We start from the raw sequence: 18494 nt of genomic DNA on the forward strand, positions 1-18494 counted from the left end.
AGGGATGAATAGTAGCAAATAATTCAGTGGTCTGTGTAATGGAGCACCCAAGCCGGGTAGATCCAAAGTGGACCAGTGTGGTACATATGAGTTCGAGATTTAGTTAATAAAATAACATAATAATTCATGGAGGGCAAGTATCAAAATAATTTTGGAAAAGCAAATATAATCCAAATTTCAACTTCAACAGTAGAGTTCAAGAAACAGAATGTTTCAAAATAAATTACGTGTCCTCAATTCCGGTGAAACAAGAATCTTTTGTATAATCATGGTAAAAATGTGATAGTACATAACAAACACTTCTTCAAATCCATTATCAGTGTTCATTCGCCAATTTTTTCAAGAGTAATAAAAATATTCTTAAAGTCAATAACATTCAAAATTAAACAAATAAATAAACAAACAAGTGTAGGATTGTGTTTACAGCTTTCACACAAGTTTGCATAGTGGCCTACATTTATCCAAAAGGCTCCTCTTAGAGTGTGGGATTGCCAACGCGTTTCGGAATCTAAAAGTTCCATCTTCAGGGCTATGGAGCTATGTTTTCCTAAATGTTGTTGCATACACTGCCTGTAGACTCCTGGAGGGTTACAGGTAGAGCAACCTAGTGTAATCTAGTTATTTCAATAGTAATTATACTTGTACAAGTGCCATATTCAGGTACTAACCTTCAAAAGACCTAGTGGTGAACATTTTGTCCTATTCCCTTTCTCGACTTGAATTACAGGTCCTTAGGAAAGGACTGTCCTCTGTCCCTCAACATAACCGTAGTCTACTAAAGGAGAAGATTGATTTTTTTCAAGCTGATGAGGAAGCTCAAGCTCAAGTTCTTCTTCGATTCCCTGGAAGAGGACTCTATCCTTGTGGAACCTTCTGAATATCTGGAGCTCAACCCCAAGAGCACATTTAACCCACCCATCCAGAGCCACGTACTACAAAAGATTCTTGTTTCACGAGAATTGAGGGCACGTAATTTCTTTTGAAACATTCTGTTTCTTGAACTCTACTGTTGAAGTTTAAATTTGGATTATGATATTTGCTTTTCAAAAATTATTTTGATACTTGTCCTCCAAGAATTATTCTGTTATTTGAGTAACTGAATCTAGAACCCATATGTACCACACTGGTCCACTTTGGATCTACCAGGCTTGGGTGCTCCATTACACAGACCATTGAATTCTTTGGAACTATTCGTCTGCCTAGGAGTGCATCATAGAGTTACCGCTTGGCAACAATCAGTTTTTGTTTTGTGCAGTGTTCGCTTATCTCAAGTGGCCTTGAGATATTACCCTATTGCACCTGAAATTACTTGAATTAACTCTATATCTATGCATTACAGCTTATGGTTTTTCTTGAAACTAGTTACAAGCTAGTGCCTCCCACACCCACTTGTATATTGTTATATTTAATAGATTAGCATGCGACTCTCCAACCTACCCCACATGGCTCGTCTTTTGGCTCTTAGTGTCACTCATGTGCGCTTGCCAAATTTGAAGATGGCCGACAGGGGAGTAGTTAAGGGCAGTGTTTCTATTGGCTGTAGGCAGTATGACCCAAAAGGACTCTACTGGAGCACAAAAGTGACTGAAAGTTTTCAGTTTAAATTTAAACTGCTCTGTTACTGAGGATTCCCAGCCTGGCAACTGAGAATATTCACACCATCTGAATCTATGAGAGATACCAATGCTGGAGAACCGGAGTTACAGGTAAGTAACTTATTCCATCTCTCCACTTGTAGCAAAGAGTTGGGAAATAAAAATGCTTCCACAGTTCATCTGTATCAACAATGTTTTGTCAGGATTATTCCACAACCGTTCACAAAATACTTTAGTGGTCTTGACTTCCTCCTGGTCCGCTAACCTGCCAGGACTACCACTACAAAGTCCCTGTCCTGGTTTACTCACCTGGCAGGACTAAAAGCACCTAACACTACTACAAGTACTAAACAGTTCAGTCTTTTGACTTTCAACAACATCAGAATTAACTACTTCTTCAGGGATGACATGGTTCATGTTGGTGCTTATAGTTCCACTCTTGTGATTGCCACATGCAATGCAGGTTATGCTTCTCTCCTCCTGAATACTTCTTATCAGGAGGGCTTCTTGCCTGACACTCTTGTTTTCCCACTATAACATCAGCTAAATGCTGTGAATGGCTCTATCACATTTGATCTTCTTTGGCTTAGACAATGCATGGTTAGGTCTTTTTCAACTATTGTTCCTTTCTCTCTTTGGCAATAAGGTTTCTAATTAGCTTGCTTCTGAATTGCCCTCTTTTGGCTTTGACAACAAGTTTGCCATTTATAAATACAATTATAACCACCTTGTCTGCACCCACAGATCGTATTCTACCACTTCAACTTCTTTACAACAGTTGGGTATGTAAAGTTATCACTAATGGCCAGCGAGCGACTATGGAGCGAACCCAGGTTACCCAATATTGATGAAGTCAGTGACTTCTGCTTCCTCCTCTTCCTTCTTCACGGCAAACCGCTCAGTATGACTTCCGACAGCCCGCGCCACTTGGGAGAGGAGTGTTCCTTGCTCCAGGTACACTTGCCTGCCAACTGAGCCCAACTTACAATGGGGAAAGCTTTTCAAAATAACGCTTCCTGCCATGCAACCTCTGCATTCTCAGCCAGCAGCGGGGAAGCTTTCCACAACGCTTGCTGCAGCGCAACCTCTGCATACAAGATCTTCAAAGGTATAGACCCTCTCGGAATCCGGCATCCGCCCTGCAAATAGCGGTTGGGCCGGCATCTGCTTTCCTTCCTTTTCTGCTGCCACTGCAATGTGGAGTTACGGCAATCACTCCACCTCCTGCTTTTCCCAATGGCCTGCATGTCAGGGGGCCTTATATCCTCCACAGTCCCACTCAGCTGTGGGTCATTAGCACTACTAAACTGCTCCTTCTGGTCCCTCTTTCTTGTTCCAGTACTTAGGGCATTGTGGGACTTGAAGTCCCCAATCTTCAAATTACCTGTTTCTTTGCAAGCTTCAATTCTACAGTAGGCCATTAAGATTGTAAGGTCTCTAGGGGAGTTATTAAAGTGGTTCTCCTAGTCCTCCCAACCTGATTTTCCCCTTAGCCCCCATGTGATCCTCCAGCAGTACACCACCCCTAGGGTCAGGATTAGGAAGTGTCTGCTTTTCCCTGGCCATATGAAAATTACTTGTTTCTTTATAGGTTGGTGTTTAAATAGTCCGCTTTCAAAATTAGAAGTGGCCTTTATGAAAACCTCTGCATGATATAATGAGCTCACTGGAAATAACAATTTTCTATCAACAAGTGCTGTTGTTTAGAAGCTAGTAACATGAGGGACAGCCCTGGATCGGAAAGGATATAGTGGGTTGAGGAGTAAATATAGGTCAGGATTACCCCGTGTATATAGTTGTTTAGAAGCTTGCACTATGTGATTTCAAGGTTTCTATTTATATTTCTGTTGGCGCTAAAATGCAGTTTTTTAATGGCTTTATCAGAAATGCCTGCATAGATCGAGGTGCAGTTTCAACCCTGGGTAAATGGGCACCTTTCATGAACTCACTTGCTGATCTGAAAGGTGCGAACAACAAGTATTTGCTACCTGCAAAACTTTGTAACGGTACACACGTTTATAATACAAAGTATGCTACGTAAGGTTGGAACTTCAACCAGTTAGAAAGCCCAAATGAATAGGATGGCTGCTTCTGTACTGTGCACTATTAAATATTGAAAAATTAGTCCCATTTAATGGTGAAAGGAATGGCCTTTGTTGAACACTACAGATTAGGGTTCATCAGGTGACCCAAAATCTGCACACTGAGGTACTAAAGGTGGTAAATGGTCAGCATCTGTCTTTTGATATATATATATATCAGTTGAGTTCCAGTTTGGTGCACGTTTTATTCCCTTCTTCTCCTAGGGGTGGAGTCTAGGGACTTTATTTTCTTATGGCTTGTTTTCTTCATAAAGTGCTTTTCTGATGGATAGCAAAAAATAGCAGTTGTGTTTTAACAACTTGTTTAAGTCACCAACACATACATAAAACCAAATAGTGGATGTGGAATATTCACTGCCTTGCACAACCAAGCATGGTTTTTTTTACAATTCAAAGTCACACTCTGCCATTTATACAGTGATAGCAGGTTTTTACTGTGCAAGTCTACTTTACACATTATACACCGATATCTTTTCAAAATTAAGGTATTAAATGCTATTTAATCACTTAGAATTGGTTTAAACCTATTTGGAGGACTATGTGATATAATGTAGCTATCCACAAATATGTGTCTGTGTATTTAATGGCACAGTATTACTAACAACTTTCTGTTGCAAAACAGATATTGGTTGCAGACCTTTCACTCTTTGATATGTTTCCTTAGTCAAATGAATGTCAAGCAGTTTTCAGAAGCAGGTAGTTTTGATTCTTTGGTAAAAAACGAACTACTGTATTGCTTAGTGCATGCATCGTTTGCTAGCTTTTTGGCCCATGTCCTGTACATAATAAAAACATGTTCTTAGGGCAGTTCATATATGGATACAAATGTTGTGTAAGATGTTTCCACACTAACCGTTTTCTCCCATAAAGGATATGCTTTGAGGTCTAGGTAGAAGGACCTAGAGCTTCCTTGTAGAACTTTGTAATGGAGGGAAAATAAATGGCTGAGGAATTAATTACAATAGTCATTGAATGTTATATTTTCATTAGATAACTAACCAGCAGATGTTCATGAGTGGTTTACTCTAAACATGTTAAAGATCACCCTCCAACCTGGTCCAGTTATCTCTAAAACCAAGACACTTATGGTATTAATCCCAATTCCTGCAAGACTTTTCTTACCATCCCATTCCAGGTCTATACCCTGCCAGATACCAACTCTTAAGATCCGCCCTTGATACATCTGCCACTTGCTTGTCCCATTGTCTATCATAGGTTCCTCTCTCCCCCATGTGGAATGACCCAGATTAAACCATGTTGCCTGGAATAAACGAGCATTTAGACTCCTATTTGATGCATTTGCAGCATAGCTATACAACGGAAGTAGGGATTGGGATTCCTCAGGCGCACCCTCTGACAAACTGGCCTGCTGTCTCCTCCAAAGGCAGTATAGACTCTACATCCGCTCCAAGAAAATAGTCTATATTCAAGCCCACATCTCTGCGGCATTCAATAACACGGCCAAACTTTTCAAAGTCTACAAGGAACTAACCAACCCTACCGCAGCCTCCTCCACCATTGCACCCACCCAGGGCCTTTGATTGGCTCTGGCTGCACATTTCACCTCAAAAACACAGGATATCCTATTCTCTCTCACTGCCTCACCACCTTATGCCCCAACATCTCTTGTACCACCCTTGGCCACCTCCACCTCTCCCCGGTGATACATCTGGTCCAAGAAAGCATCCTCAACAAAAAGGTGGACCCCTGTCCCTCCAAAACCATCAAGGACAACATTGACTCTCTCGCCCCAGCCTTGGCCGACCTCTGCAACCTCTCCTTCGGCCACTGGAGCTTTCTCCACAGCTCTTAAGCACTTCCTTGTGCACCCTCTCCTCAAAAAGCCTTCTGCTGACCCTTCTATTCCGGCAAACTATCGCCCGATCTCTATTACTCCTTTCCTGGGCAAACCCCTGGAGAACTTGGCTATTTCCCAGTTTACCCTCCACACTGAAGCATTTGACTGCTTCCATGACTACCAGTCTGGCTTTAGAGCATCCAGAGGCATGGAAACTGCTCTTCTGAACACCCATGAAGATCTGCTCTCAAATCTTGATTCTCACTCTCCCTCTGTCCTCATTCTACTCAACCTCTCCTCTGCCTTTGATACAGTCAACCATAACATCCTGATCGCATGTCTCCGTGATACCCTGGGCATCACTGATCAGGGCCTGGCGTGGCTAACCTCGTTTCTTTCCGGCCACCCATACCAGGTGGAACTGGGGTCTTTCTTCTCCCCTATCAGTCTCTTTGCTTGCGGTGTCCCCAGGGATTTAACCTATCCCCCTGGTTTTTCAATCGCTAAATGGCTCCCCTGGCCCCTTTAATAGCCACCTTCACCTCCAACTTTCAGTGTTGAGTGGATGACACAAAGCTCTCCTTCAGGCTACCCTCGGCCTCTTCCTCCTCCTCACTCCTACCTGACTGCCTGTCTGCAATTCAGTAGTGGTTTGCTGCAAGCGACCTCTGCTTCAATGCCATTAAAACAGAGATTGTCCTCATCGGGATCCCTGCTCCCTCCTTCCCTCTTTCTCTCTGGCCAGCCTCCCTTGGCCCTGCGCCTCCACCTACCAATGAGGCAAAAAACCTGGGGGTCCTCTTCGACTTCTCTCTCTCCTTTTCGTGCCACAATACGGACATCTCGAAAAAGTCCCACTACCAACTGCCCCTTCTCAGAGGTATTCTACCTTTTCTCACCTTCCCCCAGAGGCCCACCGTCTCCAGAGCCCTGGTCCTCTCTAAGCTGGACTATTGCAACAGCCTCTTTCTCAACCGGCCCTCTTCTACCCTCCATCCTCTGCAACTCATGCTGAACAGAACCGCAAGACTTATCCTTGGCCTCAAGCCCAGGGACCATATCTCTATGGTGCTGAAATCCCTTCACTGGCTCCCTGTGGCTGCAAGGATTAAGTTCAAGACCCTTTGCATTGTCCACAAAGCTTTCTGGGGCCTGGGCCCACTCTAGCTGCAACGCTCTCGCCGTAAATACTCGCCTTCCCGAGCCCTCCGCTAGTCTTCCTCCAACTCTCTGCGGGTGAGCCCTTTTTCCAAGCAGAGACTTGGGGGCAGATAATTATCCTCTGCAGGCGCCCCCCTCTGGAACAGCCTCCCTGCCTCTCTCTGTCATGAGCTGGATCTCCTTAAATTCTGGAAACTCCTCAAGACTTTCCTCTTCGCAGCCTCCATCTCTCTCCTCTCCGGTGATAACCTCCTCTTTCTGCTCTATCGCTCTTTCTCCTCTACCTCTGCTCAGTTTCATCGACTGGCTGCCTGGTGTTCCCTCAGAACCTCACAGGTCCCAAGCTTTCCTCGCCAGTCTCCTGCACTTGCCCCCGGACCTTGCACTTGCTGCAGCATTACTGCACTTCGGTCACGATGCATGAGTGGTATTTCTCTGCACTTAATCCTGTGTTCTGACGGGACTGGGCGCACTTGTCCATATTGCCCCTCCCCCCACATACTTCCTTTTCTTTCCACCTTCATAATCTGAATGGACCATGTCTAGTAAGATCGTTTGTCTTGTCTTCCCCATGTCCTCCCCTCCCATGCATGATTGTGCTTTGAAATGCTGTATAAGCACATAATAATCAATCAATCAATTACGGGCCTGACCATCACTGAACCTGAAATGATTTTACTGGTAGAGCATTGACACATGCAGCACTGGGGATCTGTGGGGTTGTTCTTTGTTTGTGTGGGTGTTTGGATGTGAGTGCGTACCTGTGTTGCCTATATGTTGGAGGGAAATCCCCATTTATAAATATCTTCTGATCCACACGAAAACCTTATTCGCCCACTTACCCATCCACACACCAATTAGTCTATCCTACCTAAGCCACCCACCCACTGACTCATTGATACATCCACCTAGCTGTTCATCCATGATTCCACCTAGTCATTCACCCATCGATTATTACACGCAACCACTTTAAACAGACCACCAATCAACCAACTTGCTCATCCATTCACACAACCTCTCAATCCAACTCACCCATCAAGGAATACAAACACACGTTCGCCTTTAAAAAAGAGACCAGTATTTTCGGTATTTTTTAAGGGCTGGTTACATTTTTATTCTTGCATCTTTTAGACTTGATTAATTATGATATGAATTAGGTTTTTTTTCTTTATCTGATCTTTTTCATTTCTTCTCTTTTTTTTGTACTATTGTAAAAGGTTTTTGAAACCGAAGCACAAAATAGAAATTAAACTACAAATCATCGGCTTTGTCAATTCTCGTGATTTGTTTTTTCAACAGTGTGATTTACATTTTTCAGCGTTCTTGCCTATTCTGCGCCAAGAGCATTTCAGCACAGCAGCAGTGGCCAGCTTTGCACACGCTATACAATTTATATCAAGTTATTACGAGGTAGATTTGAGAGGTGATTCATATAGCCCTGAAATGTCCCGTAAAGAAGCTTCACACCAACAAAGATTTAATTTATACATACAATTATTCAATTGGCAAATATGCATTTTCAAGTATGTATCAAAACTTGTACAATTTGAATCTATCCAGTATTTTGTGTATTTATCACTCTAGCGTTATTTGTACATACACAAACCTATACAAACTATCATGATGGGGATAACAGAAGGCATGTTCTTTGTCTGGGAGTTTCCCGGCACACTCTTATTTTTCATGTTTCCTAGCACAAACTTCGCAAGATTCAAACGGCATGGATTATCCACTTCACTGATTGGGATTTCTGCTTCGTTTGGCTTCATAATAATGCTGTCTCGCACCTGCGGATTATCAAAGAAATATCAGAACAAAGCAACACTGCGTTTTCTTGCTATTTTCAGAATACATGATCACTTAGTAATGTGTAGAATTGTATTGAAAATACTGAATAAAGCCACTTGACTTGAACTCGGCTGTTATGTCTTAGCCTGTCGGACATTGTGTGCCTTTGCTTTGTCTTCGTTTGCAGACCATGACATTTGGAATGTTTAACCAAACAGCCCAGGAAAAAGTTAACTGGAGCCTGAATCTCAGCAGGTACTTTGTTGTGCTCTTAGGACTGTGCTGTCCAAATACTGAAGCTGTGGGACCTGCCAAAACATGCATTGCTACTTGGAATTCAACTTGTTACTGTTAAAAGCCAAAGACATGCCACACTCAAACTGCCCACCCGCCTTAGTTCACTGTTTGACTGGAATCTTTCATGTACCTTTTTTTTACTACACTGCCCTTCCTACACAATACAATAGAGTCTACCGCTTGCTCTCATTTTTCTTGAGTTGGCATACGCCGCTGTCCTTGGGCTTAGATGCATTCATTTTCATTGACAGCTTGCATCAGCTGACTCAAGAACTTTGTCTTGAGCAATGACTCCTCTCTTAAACCTAGGTCCACAATCCCTCCACTCCCTAACCCTACCCGAGATTCGGTGATCTGCTCCTCAATGTGTCTTAGATCCCTTGCTGCCAATCGCCGCCCTCCCCTGTTGTTTGCTCCCTTTCTCTGCTTCCCTCAGTCTTCTTGCCCCTATGATTGCTCCTATGATTGTAAAGCGCTGCGTAGTTTCCCAAAGCTGTGCTCAGTAAATACCATAATACATATGTCACACATTTAGGCAACTGAAAGGGCTGCCTTGTATGCGCTGAGCTTGATCTCAATGCTTTGAAAGACAATATTCTTAATTGTACATGGCAAGCAAATGGGTTGGATATGGCAGGAGACACTGGACTTTTTCCTGGTGTTCCCCAATGAAGAGACTGACAAACTTGAGCAGATATGTGTACATATATACAGGTTTTGTTTTATATAGCGCAAACCTAGCTGGGAAGCAAGAGCGCTGTACAGCAAAGCTATGAACAAGAATGGCCCTTTGTTACAAACCCAAAGGCTTTATACACATCTCCATAAACTTACTTGTTCTATGTTTCTAAAGACTCTGAGAAAGTTATTTCTTAAGATTCCCGCCAGTTCGTTTTCATTCCATCCTCTGTTGAAAAGCTCCTGGATCAGTGCAGGATATTTTGAGACATCTTCCATACCCTTTGGGAACCTGTGGCCCACAATGCAGAGAAAGCAATCGAATCACAGGATCGATGAATGGTAGAGCGGAGGAAACTGGTTGTTAATTTAAAATTGAGGAGACATATTCGCCACCCAATCCCTGCACCAAAGTAATACTGAGATTACAGTAATTCAAAACGGGCTCAAAATGTAAGTGGCTATACCAAGATCTCAGCATGCAGAGACACTGCAAAGCCTAACCTTAGAATTAGGCGGGACACCACAGAAGTAGAAATGCAGAGCAGCACGCTGGGCAGGCACCTACACATGTATGCGGCTCTGAAGCTGCAGTACCGTTTCCATTGCAGCCAGTGGTAACGCTGTTGCTTTTAGTGTTGTGGAAGCCCGAGTGCACCTGGTGGCAGATCACGACATCCTGCTACACCCTGAAGGGGGCTTTTTTTGGGAGGGGGGGGGGGAATTGCTTACTGTGCCACCCTGACGTTTAAGAAGCAGCTCTTGTCACCAAGTGTAAGACCATGCTCACGGATTGCAAGTTAGGAATGTACCCAGTTTAAATCTATCTCCTTCTACTGGAAATCTGTTTTTAGGAACGCACCCAGCTTGAATCCAATTCTCTCTTTCCTTCTACTGGAAACCATTTTTTAACGTTTTATCTTTCACACCTTACCAATTTCATCTTCTCCCCAGGAGGTTTTAACTGCTGTGAACACCGTCATTTTTTACTACGTACAAAGCACGTTCTTGTTCCTTCTTGCCCCCTTGTATATTTCCAGCTGAGCATCCTTAGATCTATCTTTAATCTGGGCCTCATACCCTCACTTGAGACCCTATTCAGGAAACACTGTAAAACTCTACCTAATCATCCACCTTGACATCTACCTCGCTTTGAAATACGTATTCTGGTGCGTCGGCAACCGTTAGGCTATTAAGCAACCTTCATTTAAGCAGTGTGGGGGGAAGATGGACTAAGGCAGCCCCCCTAAACCATCCTGGTGTTCCCCACTGCTATTATCAAGGTTAATATGGCTAAACACAAAGCAACCACCCATATATTTCGTCTTAACAGAACAAAGGTGGCACACATAATGACCCCCATAATGGAAGTCATCATATTCATTAAGAAGATTAAGGCTTTGTATGTATCATTTATTTATAAAGCGCTTACATCCAAAACGAGTGCTTCAAAGCGCTCGAAGGCAGGAGGGGAACATGGGATACAATCATTCATAAGGCCTTGGAAATTTCAGAATGATATACAGTAATAATAAGCATACTAGGCAATTTCTGCTAATTAAAGTGTGTTACCACGTAGTTGGGGGTGGGGGAGCAGGGCGTGCCGGGAGGAGAGGGAGGTACAAGCATAGCAAACTGACAATAATGCAAGTGTGTGACAAGCAGTTTGGATAGGAGGGGACATGAGCAGGTTATTGTGCCTTATAATGTGCCAATAACACAAGTGTTTCAGGTGAACAATGCAAGGGGGGGAGGCAAAGGAACAGACAGTTAACTTACTGGGTAAAGTGAACTCCTGGTCCAGGAGGGCCGGGTTAAGTGCAGAGGTTTAACTCTTCGGGGAAGTGCACAGTGCTGCAAGTAGTGTGGGGGCCTGGAGGCAAGTGCAGAGACTGGTTTGGGTGCCTGGGACCAGTAGGTTCTGAGGTGAGCCAGACGGCCAGACAGCTAGCTGATTAGAAGGAGGTGGTAGCAAGTAGATAGTGGAGATTAGCAGGGAAGAGGTAGAGAGAAGGCAGAGGAGAAGAGGAAGTTCTTGAGGAGATTCTGGAATTTAAGGAGGTCTGGCTCATAACGGAGAGAGGCAGGGAGACCGTTCCAGAGGGCGGCCCCTGCAGAGGATAAGGATCTACGCCCAAGTTTCTGTTTGGCGAAACGATTCACTCACAGAGAGTTGGAGAAGGATGAGCGAAGTGCTCTAGAGGGAGTGTATTTGGGCAGAGTGTGACTGTGTTGGACGATCCTGCAGGCTGGCTAGCATGACTCAACATGGGGCTTACACGATCCCATCGTTAAGGTGCCACAAAACCCAAGATGAATGCTACAACACAGCAAGCCAAACTACCATTTACCAAGGCATCCAATTTACCTTATGTACCAGAGAAGATTTCCCAAAGATCCTAAACATCCAAGAACTGCAAATATCTCGTTGCCAAATATGATGCCTTTGCCTCCGGATCTAGTAATTGATGCCTACAAGGTTGTTGAGGACATTATTGTGTCCAATAAATTCCAGCTCATGGTGGACTTAGCCTTCCGACTAACTTTGTGATACGGTTCGTGAAGTCCAGTCCAGTGATGGCATGAAAGGGTCATCTCACCCATGCAATGGCAGTAAAAACCTATCCATGGGTGCTAAAAGCGATAGCTTTACACTAAGAGAACCCTGTAGTAATTGTGCTAATATTATGACTGAAATTATGAACTTGTGGAATAAATGACAGAAACTTTGAAGTAACATGCTTGCAGAAAGAGTTAACTAATATAGAAGAGTCTATTAGTGGGACTCACTTTCCAACCATCGTAAGGAACAAGTTACTTACCTGTAACTGTTGTTCTCCAGCATGGGTCTGGCATGGATTCACATGCTCATGAATATTCCCCGTCGTCAGGCTGGGAATCCTCGGTAAAGAAAAAACCAGTATCAGTTTCGTTTCTGATCTGTCTTTCGTAGTAATAACCAATCACTGGTCTCTGCGTCATACTGACCACAGCCAATGACTGCCCTCTACCTAAGCACCGCCTCTGGCAGCCATCTTCAGATTTGGAAGCACGTGAAGTGGCAGTATGACCAAGTGAAGAGCCGCAGAGGGGTAGGCGGGAGGGTTCGCATGTGAATCCATGCCAGACCCATGCTGGAGAACAACAGTTACAGGTAAGTAACTTGTTCCTTCTCCAGCATGGGGTCTGGCATGGATTCACATGCTCATGAATAAAGAATACATAGCAGTACACACATGCACAACCACGGGAGGTGGTAAAGGCTCAACATTAAGCATCACATAAACTCAACATTAAGCATCTTACCTCCTCACCAGGCTCACCTCAGGCGAACAGGTTGCGCAGCACTGCTTGGCCGACCCTGGACTCCTCCCTGGAATCCCGGTCGACGCAGTAGAATTTCGTGAAGGTGTGCGTCGACCTCCACGTAGCAGCCCTGCATATGTCCAGCAGGGGCACACCAGATAGGAACGCCGTGGTAGCTGCGATCGCTCTGGTGGAATGGGCTCTCGGACGGCCAGGCAGCGGTCGGTTTGCCAACGGATGACAGTACATGATACAGCCGGAGAGCCATCTGGAAATGGAAGCTTTCGAGAGAGCCTTCCCCTGATTGACAGGTCCAAAGTTCACAAAGAGTTGTGACGTCTTCCGAAAACACTTCGTGCGGTCTACGTAGAACTTCAGCGCTCTAGCCACATCCAGCGAGTGCAAAGTCCTCTCAGCCGGCGACGAAGGCGACGGGAAGAACACAGGCAACACCAAGGGTTCGTTGAGATGGAAGTCCGACGGCACCTTGGGCATGAAGGAGGGGTGCGTCCTGAGCACTACCCTCGTGTCGTGGAAAGTCAAGTACGGGGCCTTGCAGGAAAGGGCCTGGATCTCTCCCACTCGTCGTGCGGAGGTGATGGCCACAAGAAAAGCTGTTTTCCACGATAGAAACTTCAACGGGGCCGAGTGCAGAGGCTCGAACGGAGGTCCCATGAGCTTGGTCAGCACCACGTTGAGCTCCCACGCCGGGGCCGGAGCCTTCACCGGCGGGAACGATCTGAACAGTCCCTTCATGAACTCTTTCACCAGACGATGAGACCACAAGGACGTCCGCCCCGTGGTTCTGGTGTATCGGGAGATCGCAGCAAGATGAATCTTGATGGACGCGTGTGCCAGACCAGCTTTGGCCAGCGTCAGCAGGTACGGCAGTACTTGGGGAGCCGTAATCCGTAGAGGGTTAATCTTCTGTGCGTGGCACCAGACAGAGAACCTCTTCCATTTGTGTCCGTAGCATTTAAGAGTCGAGGACGCCCTGGCCTTTGCAAGAACCTCTCTGCAATCGGCCGGTATGTCGTATCCTCCAAACTCTAGCGCTGCAGGAGCCAGGCCTGCAAGTTCAGCGACTTCGGGTCGTGGTGGAGGATGGCGCCTCCTTCCCTGGAGAGTAGATCCGCGTCCGCCGGCAGCTTGATCGGCGGGGACGCTGACAAGTCCAGAAGGTCCGGGAACCATATCTGCCTCGGCCACGCAGGTGCGACGAGGATCATCCTGCACCGTGACCTCTTGAGCTGGTTGACGAGCCGGATTAGCAGAGGCAAGGGAGGGAACGCGTAGAGGAACAGGCCCTCCCAGGGGAACGAGAAAGCATCGCCCATGCTCCTCGTCTGGGGAAACCTGCTGGCGAACCTCCGGCACTTGGTGTTCGTCGCCGTCGCGAACAGGTCGATCTGGGGTGTGCCCCACCGTCGGAAGAGGCGATCCACCAGATCCTGCCGTAGTTCCCACTCGTGGCACGAGCGCAGCTCCCTGCTGAGTGAGTCGGCGATGGTGTTTTTTATCCCTGCCAGATGAAACGGCACCAGAAAAATCCCTTGGGCGACGGCCCAATGCCACAGGTCCTGCGCCTCCTTGGACAGCGCTGGGGACCTGGTTCCGCCCTGTTTCCTGATGTAAAACATGGTGGTGGTGTTGTCGGTGAAGATCCTCACCACCTTGCCCTTGAGGGACGGAAGGAAGGACCTGAGGGCCCAAAACACTGCACGGAGCTCCAGGACGTTGATATGCAGGGACTTCTCCGTCGGGAGCCAGAGTCCCCTTGCGTGCAGATTTTCGGTGTGCGCTCCCCACCCTTCCAGGGAGGCATCTGTGGTCACAGTCTCCTGGTGGGCTGGGGTCTGGAAGTCCATGCCCGCCGTCAGATGCGCGCGGGTGCCCCACCACCGTATCGCTCGTCGGAAACTCTCGTCGAGCTTGATCCTTTACTCGAAGCTGCCCGTCGTCTGGATCCAGCGCGCATCCAGGAATTCTTGCAACGGGCGCATCCGGAGCCTGCACATGGGAATGAGGTAGATGCAGGAAGACATCATCCCGAGGAGGGACTTGATGGACCTCACCTTGGCCGCGTCGGCCACCAACATCCGTTGCACCTTGCCCAAGATGGTCCTGGTCCTCTCCTCCGACGGGGAGGCCAGAAGGGACACTGTGTCGAGCCTCGCTCCCAGAAACAGTGCGACTTGCGCGGGCACCAGGTGGGATTTGGCGTAGTTCACAGAGAATCCCAGGTCCGTGAGGAGTTGGACGGTCCTTGCCGTGTGGACCACGGCGAGCTCCCTCGTCTTGGCGCGGATGAGCCAGTCGTCCAGGTAGGGGTAGACGTGAATCCCCTCGCGGCGCAGCTGCGCCGCCACCGGCGCGAGGCACTTGGTGAAAACCCTGGGTGCCGACCGTAGTCCGAAGGGAAGGGCTTTGAACTGGTAATGACGCCCTTGGACCACGAATCTGAGGAATTTTCGGTGCCCCTTTAGGATGGGAATGTGGAAGTAGGCATCCTCCAAATCCAACGACGATAGGAAGTCTCCTTCCTCCAGCTGACCCAGGACGTGCTGGAGGGTGACCATCCGGAACTTCTGCGCCTTGATGAACTTGTTCAGACGTCGCAGGTCCAGGATGGGGCGCCATCCTCCCGTCTTCTTCTTCACGAGGAAGTATCGCGAGTAGACTCCGGAGCCCCGAAGCCTCTTTGGGACGAGTTCGATGGCGCCCTTTCTGAGCATCGCCTTTACCTCCAGGAGAAGTTGAGGGACGTGAAGTTCTTTCCTGGCCACGGGGGGGACGCGCGGGCACCTTCTTTGAAATTCGAGCGCGTGGCCCCGGGCCAGGGCGTCCAGCACCCAACGGTCGGTGGAGATGGACTCCCACACGCTGACGAAGCCCGCCAGCCGGCCTCCCACCGGGGTGCTTCGGTGGGGGCCCGACCCCACGGCCGGTTCAATCCTGCTTGGACGCGGCCTTGCCGCCTTGACCTCCTTGGCGACGACGGCGGGGTCCGCTAAACTTGCCTCGTCCTCTGTAGGCCTCTTGCGACGACGAGCGGGCCGCTTGACGGTAGGAAGCGAAACCGCCGCCGGAACCTTTGGAGGCGCCCTTGCCTCCGCCGCTCCGAAAGGGCGTCCGTCGTAGCTGCAGGACTCCAAGGGCCCGGGCCGTCTCAGTATCCGCCTTGATGGCCTGAAGGGAATCGTCCACTGTCTTCCCAAACAGGTTGTTCCCGTCGAAAGGCATGTCCAGGACTCTGGTCTGGACGTCCTGCCGAAAGTCCGTAGCTTTGAGCCATCCACGACGTCGAAGGCAAACGCCGTTGCCCAGCTGGCGGAACCCAGTGTCGGCGATGTCCGTCGCCACGGTGATGGCGTGGTCCGAAGCCACCTCACCTTCCTGCAGGATCTCAAGGGCCTCCGCCCTCTTGTCGTCCGGCAGAAAATCCAGCAGGGGAGCCATCTTGTACCAGAGCTCCCTGTCGTAGCGGGCCACGATAGCCAAGGCGTTGGCCGCTTTAATCGTCGTCGCTGCCGACGAGATGACTCTACGTCCCATAGCATCCAATTTCTTTCCCTCGCCGTCCGGCGGGGAAGTCGACGTGGAGGCCGCACCCCCCCCCGCTTTCTTCCTGGCTGCCGCGGAGACGACGGAGTCCGGGGTAGGCTGCGCCCGGAGGCATAGGGGGGCCGTGTCCGGGACCCGGTACTTTTTCTCGTACCGGTCTCTTCTTGCTGGCGTCGTGGAAGGGTTCTTGAGGAGGGAAAGGCCCTCATCCCAAATGTCGTCCAACAGAGGCACTGCGAGGACCGTCTTCCTCTGGGCCTCGCGCCGCTGATAAAGGAAGCCTTCCTTTTTCTTCTCCTCAGGGCAGAGTTGGAAAAGCTCGGAAGCCCTGGAGATCATGGAGTGGAAAGATCCGATCTCGTCGGGCGGAGAAGCCCTGGTGGGAGGCGACGACGGAAAATCCTCGTCGTATGCCTCGTCGTCCGTACCCGTCGCTGCCGTGTCAGTCCCCGTATCATCCCCTCGAGTGGACGGGGAGGAGGGCTGGACGGGGCGCGACGGTTGAAAAGGAGGTGGTGGATGGATCCTTCTTTTCTTGGTAGGGGGAACACCAGAAGGTCCCGGTTCTGGATCCCCCGACGGGAGAGGTTCCTCCGTCGGTAACGGTAGCCTCGTCCTTATCTCGGAGCATAAGGACTGTATGGCCAACAAAATGGCCGCCGAGTTGTCTTGCGGCGCTGGCAGAGGGGAATCCGACGGGCGAGCAGGGGCCCCGTCGGTATCCTCGACGATGTCGTCGTCGTCACCTGCGTCGGGGTCCATTCCGACGGGCTGGCCTTCTTCCACGCCTAGGCCGTGGCTTAAGACCTCGATCAGTTCCTCTTCTGAGGTTGAGGCCGAATCTACGACGACGCCCTGCCCCCCCTTCTTCTTCCCCACGGAGGGTTTCACGGGGGTCCTATCGATGGGCACAAAGGAAGACTCCCTCCGAGGAGGCAGGGAGATTCTGGGCCCTGAGGTCGCCACCACTGGTGCAGCCACCACAGGCTGAGCCAGGGCCGCCGCGACTGTTTCGATAGAGGGCTTGGTCGGATGGATCAAGGCCTTCACCACCTTAGGTGCGCTCACCGCCTTATCCTTGAGGGAGGGGGCACTGCCACGCTCCTCCTCTGCCTTAGAGCTCGACCGGGGCCTCTCCAGGAGCTTCGCCGGGTGCTCGGCCTTCCTCTTACCCGACCCAGAGCGTTGGCTCGTGGTTGATGGTGCCGGGGAGGGTGCGCCCTGCCTGGCGCCCGTAGAGCCCGACCGTTCGGCGCTCCCGGTGCCAGCGGACTCGCGGTGCTTGGCCTTATGTTGGGCCCCCGTCGCCGGGGCGCCCTCAAAGGTCTTAGAAGACCGCTCGGATTTCTTCTTCTTCTCGCCAGACGGGCTCTTACCCTCCAGCCAGTTGGCGAGACGTTGATGGCGGTCCTTCATGGTCCGTTCCGACATGTTGCCGCAAAACGCACAGTCCTTCTCCACGTGCGTCTTGTCCTCATGAAGGCAGTAAAGGCAGAAAGAGTGTTCGTCCTCCTTGAAGACGTTCTGCAGCTGGCATCCAGGGCAGACCCTGAACAGCTTTCCGGGCGTCGAGCTTCCCTTCTCCTGGGCCATCTCCGAGATCGGGCCTGAGAAGCTTCTGGAGTCCTCCGAAGTGTAGCTCGACGAAATCTTCACCCTTGAGGGGCACAGATGAATCCGACACGGGTCCCCGTAGATCGGATGTAGGATCGGTGGAGCTTGAGGCTCTTTTGACCGAAAGAATCGAAGTTTTTTTTGTGAAAAAGCGCGAAAAATAGCACTAACGCTCGAGAGCAATAGCACGAGGATCCCAACACATGAACGTGCGGTAAAAATCTGAAGATGGCTGCCAGAGGCGGTGCTTAGGTAGAGGGCAGTCATTGGCTGTGGTCAGTATGACGCAGAGACCAGTGATTGGTTATTACTACGAAAGACAGATCAGAAACGAAACTGATACTGGTTTTTTCTTTACCGAGGATTCCCAGCCTGACGACGGGGAATATTCATGAGCATGTGAATCCATGCCAGACCCCATGCTGGAGAACATAGGGCTGCCCTGGATTCATATTTGCACTCTCTCAATCAGATCAAATTAGGAATGTACCCCCACCCCCTGTGATGACCCAGACTAAAGCCCAGAATTTGCTAAATATATATATACGGCAAAAGCACCTGAAACATTAACTGGTTGATAATATGGCAATG

At 48.8% G+C, this 18494-nt stretch overlaps 1 protein-coding gene across 2 annotated transcripts in view; it reads right to left on the reverse strand.

The window, feature by feature from the left end:
* Positions 1-7736: 7736 nt before the first annotated feature.
* Positions 7737-18494, reverse strand: part of LOC138528210 (dipeptidase 2-like) — a 468557-nt gene continuing 457799 nt past the window's right edge. For both annotated transcript variants that reach the window (XM_069639676.1, XM_069639669.1), the window contains exons 10-11: positions 9576-9711; positions 7737-8443 (exon numbers count right to left, since the gene is read on the reverse strand). In XM_069639676.1, the coding sequence (XP_069495777.1) occupies positions 8243-8443; positions 9576-9711 (337 nt within the window). In that variant the 3' untranslated portion in view covers positions 7737-8242. The remainder of the gene's footprint in view (positions 8444-9575; positions 9712-18494) is intronic.

The sequence above is a fragment of the Ambystoma mexicanum genome, chromosome 1q (genome assembly GCF_040938575.1).
Source record: "Ambystoma mexicanum isolate Mex_15411 chromosome 1q, UKY_AmexF1_1, whole genome shotgun sequence".
Lineage (NCBI taxonomy): Eukaryota > Metazoa > Chordata > Amphibia > Caudata > Ambystomatidae > Ambystoma > Ambystoma mexicanum.